Source organism: Perca fluviatilis, chromosome 15 (genome assembly GCF_010015445.1).
Source record: "Perca fluviatilis chromosome 15, GENO_Pfluv_1.0, whole genome shotgun sequence".
NCBI lineage: Eukaryota > Metazoa > Chordata > Actinopteri > Perciformes > Percidae > Perca > Perca fluviatilis.
Genome location: NC_053126.1, coordinates 16,733,197 through 16,742,667, shown reverse-complemented (window position 1 = coordinate 16,742,667; position 9,471 = coordinate 16,733,197). Strand labels below are relative to the sequence as shown.

The 9,471-nt window shown below is 39.9% G+C and overlaps 2 protein-coding genes across 2 annotated transcripts; both read right to left on the bottom strand.

The window, feature by feature from the left end:
• Positions 1–5,557, bottom strand: LOC120575185 (hsp90 co-chaperone Cdc37). The gene is made up of 8 exons (XM_039825842.1): positions 5,146–5,557; positions 4,357–4,638; positions 3,274–3,379; positions 3,063–3,178; positions 2,768–2,890; positions 1,391–1,573; positions 1,230–1,301; positions 1–1,033 (listed from the first exon to the last, which is right to left on the bottom strand). Exons 1-8 carry the CDS (start codon positions 5,251–5,253, stop codon positions 893–895), a joined length of 1,131 nt encoding a protein of 376 aa, XP_039681776.1. The 5' UTR covers positions 5,254–5,557; the 3' UTR covers positions 1–892.
• A 2,766-nt stretch (positions 5,558–8,323) lies between these two features.
• cmc4 (C-x(9)-C motif containing 4 homolog (S. cerevisiae)) lies at positions 8,324–9,212 on the bottom strand. The gene is made up of 3 exons (XM_039825312.1): positions 9,117–9,212; positions 8,975–9,034; positions 8,324–8,885 (listed from the first exon to the last, which is right to left on the bottom strand). Exons 2-3 carry the CDS (start codon positions 9,030–9,032, stop codon positions 8,749–8,751), a joined length of 195 nt encoding a protein of 64 aa, XP_039681246.1. The 5' UTR covers positions 9,033–9,034; positions 9,117–9,212; the 3' UTR covers positions 8,324–8,748.
• Positions 9,213–9,471: the final 259 nt, after the last annotated feature.

Genomic DNA, 9,471 nt, shown 5'->3' with positions numbered 1-9,471 from the left:
TTTCACTTAATAATTGTTTATTTTCATAAAATCAGCTCTGACATCAAGCAAAATTCAAACCAACCACGCTCACTTTCAAAATAAAAGCATTGAAAGTGACTATAGAATCCAACCACACCTATCTAGCACTTTTGGGACTGCATTTAATAATGGTTGTTGTCTTTTAATGTCTAGTATATATCGTGATGTACTGAAGGCCATAGCATATATACCTATGTATCTACTGTACCACTAAATGTCATTGTAAATACCAAATGCTTCATTTGAAAACCCATGCACAGATGCAGTCGCTCTACAGTAAAAAGCATTGGTTACCACAACTTCAGGTCTTACGGATGGATCATTTTCTTGTGATTCTCTTATGACTCACATTTTTTTTACCTCAAACTTTATGATTTGAAAAGCATGCCACCCACACATTAAGTTTTTAGAGACAACCACAACACATTGGTCTTAGTAGTTGGATATAATTCAACCTTTAGTTAAGCAAGTTTGTAGAAAATGTCACTTTGGGGAAATACATTGGTTGCAAGACCTAAGTCTAACAATACGTCTTAAATTTGGAAATTTTATGCACAACCTGAATGTATAGAACATTGTTTAACTATACAACAGCACAAATTAAGCAGGTAGGCACTCCCACACAAGTTGCCAGGTGTATACAAATACATGTAGCTGATAACTAACACGAGCAGCACTTTCTTTTCCAAGCAGGAGTTACTGATGCAACATAGTTGTGCAGATAGGTGAACGCTAATCCCATAAGTCTCAGCTAAATATTTAGAGAAGTCATTTCATTGTTCCATGATTGGCAAACTAGTCATACACATAGTGGAGTCGCAATACAGTGGGTAAGTACATTTGCAGAAACAAATCATAGGATCAAAGTTGGTCATTCCGTCTTAGTTTCTCCCTGCTCTTGTTTCACCTCCTCATAGGTAGCATCTTCCTCTTTTTCATCCCCATCATCTGTCTTGGAGTTGGGGACCCAGAGCCCCGAGTCTATGCACCTCTTCATGTGAGCCTTCGCCTCCTAAATTGTGTAAAACAACCACATTTTTAAAGTGACCCAAAGTAGGTACAAAAATACACATGTAAATCAGATACTATAGAACTATACATTTACATAACTGAAATATGACTCCTAGCAGACTTTACTGGCCAAAACACTGTATTACTCTGTTGTTTATTATAAAAACAAAACTGTAGGCTTTAACAAAGAAACTTACCGTTGGGTCCATTTTGCTAATAGCATCTTGTAACATTTGGATGTCCTTATCATCAAAGCATTTCTGCATCTCCTGCAATTAAGAACACATTTTGTAAGGCATTTTAAACTAGCAAGAGAAGATAAAGGAGAGTGAGGCTTCTTGAAAACTAAAGAACTTACAGCTGGCAGAGACTCGTACACTTCAACAGGATCTAGGCCTCCAGGTCCCAGGCGCTTTTGTCGCTCCTCTTCCTCATATTCCTTCATGGCCTTTTCAATGCGGATCTTCGCTCTGCCCCGAACCCGCTCCTTAAATGACTCCAGCTCATCATTGAAAGCATCCTGGTACTGCTGATCTGCTGTCTGTGACGGGACAAATCATCGGTGTGTTAGTGGCCATAAAAATCAGCATTTAATTTAACATTTCACTTTCACAGTATTTGCATCTATTATGTCGTCTCCAACACAGGAATATTTTAAAGGGGTGATAGAATGATTATATAGGGTATTTTACACTGTTCCTTAAAGTCTCCTAATAGGGTATGTAACATTGGTTGGGCTGAAAATTGCCCGAATGCTATTTTATTAGGCCCTTAACTACTCAGTAAATATGGCTCTATTTGGAACAAGAGCTTTTCTTCCTAATATGGTATGCTCATGAATATTTAGAATGAGCTGCGCGCTGATTGGTTTGAGCAAACTACATAGAAACACATGGGAGACTCAACAGCAGGTCTCATTGCAAAGTTATACATTGTTTGTCGGGCTATTCCGTTATTAAATTCACTTCTGAGACTTTTTTATGCGAGAAATCAGCTCAAATATGGGCCATTTTACGAAAATTGATGGCCAATTGCAAATTTGGTAAGACTGTGTGTCGGAGTTCAGCTGCCGGTGCTGCCTGTGTTGCTGCCTCGCCTGCCTTCCTTCACAGACCCCGGCCTGCTGTGAGGTAGATAGAGCTCCGTCACGGCTGGCAGCCCACAGCACTCCATACCCGCGCAAAGTCACCGTTTTTTGGGCTAATGGACTACCAAACACCGCTGCCCTGACAGAGCTCCAGGGCCTGCAACTCCCCTCTTCCTGCTAGCTAAATGGCCCGTGTGTGAGAGTGAGAGCGTGGTCACCAAGCTTGTTACACCAGCGGTTTAATGTCTCACCTTGTTGCAGTGATGTACAGGTGTACTCCAGTACCCCTTGACATCACTGCTGGGTGTGGTCTGAGGTGAAACAAGCTTGACATTTTCAACCATAGAGGGCTTATTGCCTGCTTTTCAACCAGATGCAATGATGACAGTGACATTCTCAAGATGAAATGAAATCATTCCATTCAACTTAAAACATATTTTTTTATATAAAAAGAACAGCAAGATGAAGATGAAAAATTTCCTTTCAAACGCTGTTGTTTTTAAACCATCACAGAACTAATTTGCCTATTATTCACGGTTCTTCAGATGAGATCAGATGTCCTCTGTTTCCTAAATAGTTCCTGGAACTTTTGGTCAAAAAGAGCTATAAGTTATTTAATTATATTTTGTAGCATCCAAACACAGTCACCTTAATCTTGGCAAAAAATTGCCGAAAGCAGCCACGGGGGTCCACCTTCAGGCTTTTGGCCAACTCTAGAATGAACTGCATGACGATGGTCTGATGAGCCACTTGCTCCATCAATGCGTGTTTCTACAAACAAACAAAAAAAGGAAGCAGAATAATGCACATATTTAAAAGATCACAATAGCTTTGTAAAAAAAAAAAAGCTGTAGAAAATAAAGAGGATTACTGGCCATTAAACATAATAAGAGTTCCCTCAGAACAAAATGTTGAAAAACACATTCTGTTTCGTAGCGTTTACCTCCTCAACCTCGAGGTCAATGCACATGATGACCAGGTAGTTGGCAGTCTCTTCACACACTAGATGAGGGTTGTCAGAGAGGTACTTCTGGCTGTCATCCCAACGTCGCAACATGCCTGTAATAAAGACAGCAATGAAGGACCATCTCTACTTTCTTATAATGCCAATCCCCTGTAACATGCATGGATGAATGGATATTAGTAATTCATACCAAAATGTTTGATCTGCTTCTCGTTTTTTTCCACAAAGGTTTTATGCTTTTGCTCCTTCTCTTCTTCTGTCTCATCAGTAGATTCGGGTTTAGCATTGACAATGCTCTATGGACGACAAACAGTGGCAGAGAATCATTATTATAGACTATGTCGCTGATTCCTTGAAAAGAAAATCACTGGAAACTAGGCGTGTAAAGATGCACTAATGTGTATTAGAAAATTGCAAGAAGAATCTGGGATATGTGTACGTTACCAAGCCACAGAGGCAACAACTGACGCAATAAATGGTTTAAGGACGAGGGTTTTAAGTAAAAAGATTTGGATGGATGACAGAGCTGGAATCAAAGTAAAAAAAAATGAAAATTAACTTTGAATTGCAGTGTTTCAGATTGTTGCAAATGTGTCTATTGTTTTTGTAGCACACTCAATGTATTATTATTCTGCTATTTAGAATGTGTACCTTGCAAGACATCACTTATGAAATAGTTTATTTCTCTGTGCCATCAAACTCCATTGTTATCCAAAAACTACTGAAAAAATGGAGCCATACTCTTTCTTCTGGGTGGCATATTCCTTCCTTACACTGAACACAGCCAGTGTAGTTTATTATTATTATCAGTAGTGTAAACACAAAACTGCATCCCTGAGCATGCTAAGTGATGTCTGCCCTACAAAAGGCTACTCTCCAGAGATTGTAAATGCAATGATGTAAAGGGACCAAGTTCATGGTAATGAAAAAATATGTTGCTCAATTCAACAGTGTGTCTCATTGATGTGTTTTAGGCAAAAATGACCTACACTGGTGATACTTGTTTGTTACCAGGATAGATTCATTTTTGGTTTTGTTCTCTTTAGGGGAATTGGCTAACAATAAAAAGATAAAAGTGTTATTCTTTAACACTGATGTGCCTGTTACTATTGTATAATTACAATCTTCTTAACCACTTTTTGTTAAAATAGGGGCTGGTAAAAAATGTAGGTGAAAAATATGACCATGCCATACCAATTCAAAAACAGGCTCTAAGTCATGTTTTGTTAGGTGTGTCAACTATTGAGCCCCCCCCCCCATTTTACTGCCTCACCTTGCTGAAACCCTCCTTGCTGAGTGTATCAACGTTCCATGGCATCTTCTTCTCTTCCCGTACATGTTCCGCGACCTTCTTCTCCCAATCCCGCTCCTCTTTTTTCAGTTTCTTCTCCTCAGCCTGGGCTTTGCTCAGCTCTGCTTTGGCATCATCCGTTGATGAAATGGTCAGCTCTTTTACTTTCTTCTGTGCCTCGGCCAGCTTACGCCGGCATTCACTGAGTGCCTTGTTCAAGTCTTCACCTTTTTTCTTAAAATCCTCCATTCGTTCCACACGTGCCTGAAGTACAAAAACCACAGATACAAGGGTTATATGTACAGTATGTTCTCTTCAGGGAACTGGCTGAAGCAAGTAGTAGAAGATGGAGGTCCACCATAACAGAAGGCTATGATGGACCTCCACCCGCTACCACTTCCTTATTCCACAATGGATTTAATTACAAAATCAGAATTAGTTTTAATGGATAAGTGTAAACACATACAAGGAATTTGATTCCAGCTTTTTGTTGCTCTCAAAATACACACACAGGACAACAAATCTGAAGGTAAATATAAACATTTGACTATGTACAGATACAAGGATAACATTTCTAAGTTATTACCTACTCGAATATAGATAATAATTTGCAATTCTATTACATTACAGCACCAACGTGAGCACAGGAAACATTTAACGGTTAACGTTAACAACTCACGGTTCATACAGTCATAGAAAATACTACTATTCCATTTCAATTCTTACAGTATAATGTCCAGCAATTACACCTTTTTAAATATGTAACGTTACCTGGTGTCTCCATCTGAAGAGACTGGGTGTGTCGATGTTCGGGTGGGTGTCATCTTCATCGTCCGACACCTCAATGTGGTCCCACACGCTGTAGTCTATCCGAGACATTATGCCGATAAGAACCTAACGTAAACAGCGTTAGCTTTGGATATGACTCGGCTAAGTTAGCTAACGTTAACGTTAAGTTAGTGGGCTGAACGAAGCTAACCCGAATCTCCAATCAAGAAAGCAGATAACGCTTAAAAACAGCACTTTTTAGAAATGTGTATTAGTATTCAATGCAGCGGCTGGCTGTGTTTAGCCAAGATAAACTTAGACAGACCTACCTAGCGAGGGTTAGCGAGAAACTGCTACAGATTTCTAGAAAGAATTGCTGCTGCAAATTTCCGTTTGGCGTCAGCACGTCATTGCGTCATACGGACGTACGACGCCGTTGTCGTGCCCTGTCGTGCCTTGGCTTGCTTGCGGGGGCGCGCATTGCATGCATTCAGTCAAAGTGGACATACATTACTAGCTTCGTTAAAATTGTCCATGGATTCGATTACTTAGTCATCATATGTTACTGTTTGGAAGCTTGATCCGAACTTGCTGTAATTCAACCTTTTGTAAGGAATGTGTTCATTCAAACAGCCTACTGTATAGCCTACCCTACAAATAAGCTATAGGCCTAGCCTACTGTTAAATCAAGATGTAATCAGTTTAACACATTACTCGACTCAATTTATTTGATTTGAAATGTACAGGCAGTATTGTAAACAATATTTTGTTCATGTAATCCACAGTTCCATTGACTACCTTTGGGTATTGTTAATGTTTCTGAATTCCCCTTCCTTAAAGAGTAGGCCTATAATAATAACCGTAATAATCATCATGATAATAATACATTGGATTTATATAGCGCTTTTCATATAACACATCATCACCTTGTTGTATATGAAGAAGTGTATCATTCCTAGTTTAACTTATAGGGGGATTCACATTCTTTAGGCTGTTTTTTTCTGTCTGCCACCAAATGTATCCCCTCTTTAAATGCACATGTCTGAGCCCTACGATCCAGTGTTTTGTTTTGCATATACTTTTCATAGATTATGCCTAATATAACCTTGATGAATATGGCGAAGTTTCTTCTATCCTCGCAAATGTTAAAGTGGGATTTACCTCCTCCACATTTGTCATATACAGTGCCTTGCGAAAGTATTCGGCCCCCTTGAACGTTTCGACCTTTTGCCACATTTCAGGCCTCAAACATAAAGATATAAAACTGTAATTTTTTGTGAAGAATCAACAACAAGTGGGACACAATTATGAAGTGGAACGAAATTCATTGGCTAAATTACAAATTATTAACAAATAAAAACAGAAAAAGTGAGTAGAGGTGCAAAATTATTCAGCCCCTTTACTTTCAATGCAGCAAACTCTCTCCAGAAGTTCAGTGAGGATCTCTGAATGATCCAATGTTGACCTAAATGACTAATGATGATAAATAGAATCCAGCTGTGTGTAATCAAGTCTCCGTATAAATGCACCTGCTCTGTGATAGTCTCAGAGGTCCGTGTAAAGCGCAGAGAGCATCCTGAAGAACAAGGAACACACCAGGCAGGTCCGAGATACGTGTTGGGAGAAGTTTAAAGCCGGATTTGGATACAAAAAGATTTCCCAAGCTTTAAACAACCCAAGGAGCACTGTGCAAGCGATAATATTGAAATGGAAGGAGTATCAGACCACTACAAATCTGCGAAGACCCGGCCGTCCCTCTAAACTTTCAGCTCATACAATGAGAAGACTGATCAGAGATGCAGCCAAGAGGCCCATGATCACTCTGGATGAACTGCAGAGATCTACAGCTGAGCTGGGAGACTCTGTCCATAGGACAACAATCAGTCGTATACTGCACAAATCTGGCCTTTATGGAAGAGTGGCAAGAAGAAAGCCATTTCTTAAAGATATCCATAAAAGTGTCGCAAAGTTTGCCAAAAGCCACCTGGGAGACACACCAAACATGTGGAAGAAGGTGCTGTGGTCAGATGAAACCAAAATCGAACTTTTGGCAACAATGCAAAACGTTATGTTTGGCGGAAAAGCAACACAGCTCATCACCCTGAACACACCATCCCCACTGTCAAACATGGTGGTGGCAGCATCATGGTTTGGGCCTGCTTTTCTTCAGCAGGGACAGGGAAGATGGTTAAAATTGATGGGAAGATGGATGGAGCCAAATACAGGACCATTCTGGAAGAAAACCTGATGGAGTCTGCAAAAGACCTGAGACTGGGACGGAGATTTGTCTTCCAACAAGACAATGATCCAAAACATAAAGCAAAATCTACAATGGAATGGTTCACAAATAAACATATCCAGGTGTTAGAATGGCCAAGTCAAAGTCCAGACCTGAATCCAATTCGAGAATCTGTGGAAAGAACTGAAAACTGCTGTTCACAAACGCTCTCCATCCAACCTCACTGAGCTCCGAGCTGTTTTGCGCAGAGGAATGGGCAAAAATGTCAGTCTCGATGTGCAAAACTGATAGAGACATACCCCAAGCGACTTACAGCTGTAATCGCAGAAAAAGGTGGGCGCTACAAAGTATTAACTTAAGGGGGCTGAATAATTTTGCACGCCCAATATTTCAGTTTTTATTTGTTTAAAAGGTTTGAAATATCCAATAAATTTCGTTCCACTTCATAATTGTGTCCCACTTGTTGTTGATTCTTCACAAAAAATTACAGTTTTATATCTTTATGTTTGAGGCATGAAATGTGGCAAAAGGTCGAAAAGTTCAAGGGGGCCGAATACTTTCGCAAGGCACTGTACATGTTTGAGGTCTGCAAACAAAATTGTTTGCAACTTTCCTGACCAAACATCACATTTATTTTATTAATTAGTTGATCATGTAGCGCAAATCAACATTTGTACATTTGTTATCAAAGGCCCAACTATGTTTTGAATAATTGTAGATGATAAGACCACTGCCAAAGTTTAAGATGTGCTGAGCTACACAGGAAATGATGTGAGGTCAATAGACTTAAGTAGTCTACTGTGTACAAAACTAACAGGAGAGTCAGCAAGGTGTCAACCAAACACAGTCTGTAGGCCTACACAATCACACTGGGAAGAGGTATCTCTTCATTTACAGTCTATGGGTCTACAGTAATCAGCCAGAAATAATTTGAATCCCCTGTGTGGATTTGCCATGGGTGTGCATGATCTTTATTAACAAGTCACATCTGCAATATGATTGTGCCTCATATTTTGATCAGGGTGTGCATACAATGACGTGAAAAGCCAGAGAAAACAATTCCCTTTAATAAATACAATATGTGCCAGCTTACATTATAATGTTCAACTTTTTGTTGTGTTAGAGAGGTGTGGCATTTTGACCTGACTTAATAACATGAATAAGGGTTATACACTCCACTCCATGTATGTGTACCAGCCTACACATGTGTCTTTCTGCAATATGTCAAATTGTTTGCTATAAAAAAGATCGTATTCAATTTTAGATAACACAGCTAAATTAACTCAGTCTATTGCACTGTTAGGCAATAAAACATTGATACAATGTTCCTTTCCACCATAATTCCCATCAAAAGCATCCCACAGGAACTATGCATTCCTTTTGTTCTGCGTGGGTTTGGCGTCCTTGAACCCGGAGCAGCAGACGGAGTTTCTAGTCTGAGCCTCACAGCACCGCCGCATCTCCCTTATCACATCCTGACACATGCTCTCCGCGTATTTGTTAGCTGCAGGAGGGAGATTAGGTCAGATAGACGATAATGGGGGATTTGCTTTAATAACAAAGCCTAATGCCATTCAAGTGTTTTGAATGTACCTTGTAAACAATGTTGAATTGCACATGCTTGCTTTTGACACGGATCTTTCTGCGGCATACCTAAAACGGAACAGGGAATGTTTTTAGAGGTTGTTAATATAACGTTATATCAGGCACTGCATCACAAAGTACTGACTCCCACCTTTTTTCAAGCAGGATAGTTGGCAAGGACGTCGCTCGCTACTGTTAACCGCTAAGGTAATGTCACTTCCTTGTGCGACTCGTACCGCCAGGCTATGTTTTGATCGCGTGACGTGTTGCTAGCCAATGGAATCATCTCTTTAAAAGTGCAGCAGCGACACCTGGTGGTCAAAGGTGAGTGCACCGCAGACGGTCAAATGACAAATTCCACTAAAGAGATAAAAAGTTGCTTTGAACAGGATTTGTTAAAGAGTACACAATTGCAGTGCTCTTATAAAATAAGTTTGGTGTAGCCCTCACACCCAGCAGTAACATACTACACTAAAACATATCCTAACTATAATAGGTATGATATA

What these genes read in the sequence shown, in the direction of transcription:
- LOC120575185 (XM_039825842.1), bottom strand. Translation starts at nt 5,253, where the DNA reads ATGTCTCGGATAGACTACAGCGTGTGGGACCACATTGAGGTGTCGGAC. An exon ending in GAAGCAGATCAAACATTTTG is followed by an intron (nt 3,179 to 3,273) that starts GTATGAATTACT and finishes TCTTTATTACAG; the next exon opens with GCATGTTGCGACGTTGGGAT. An exon ending in TGTACGAGTCTCTGCCAGCT is followed by an intron (nt 1,302 to 1,390) that starts GTAAGTTCTTTA and finishes TCTTAATTGCAG; the next exon opens with GAGATGCAGAAATGCTTTGA.
- cmc4 (XM_039825312.1), bottom strand. Translation starts at nt 9,032, where the DNA reads ATGCCGCAGAAAGATCCGTGTCAAAAGCAAGCATGTGCAATTCAACAT. An exon ending in AATTCAACATTGTTTACAAG is followed by an intron (nt 8,886 to 8,974) that starts GTACATTCAAAA and finishes TCCCTCCTGCAG; the next exon opens with CTAACAAATACGCGGAGAGC.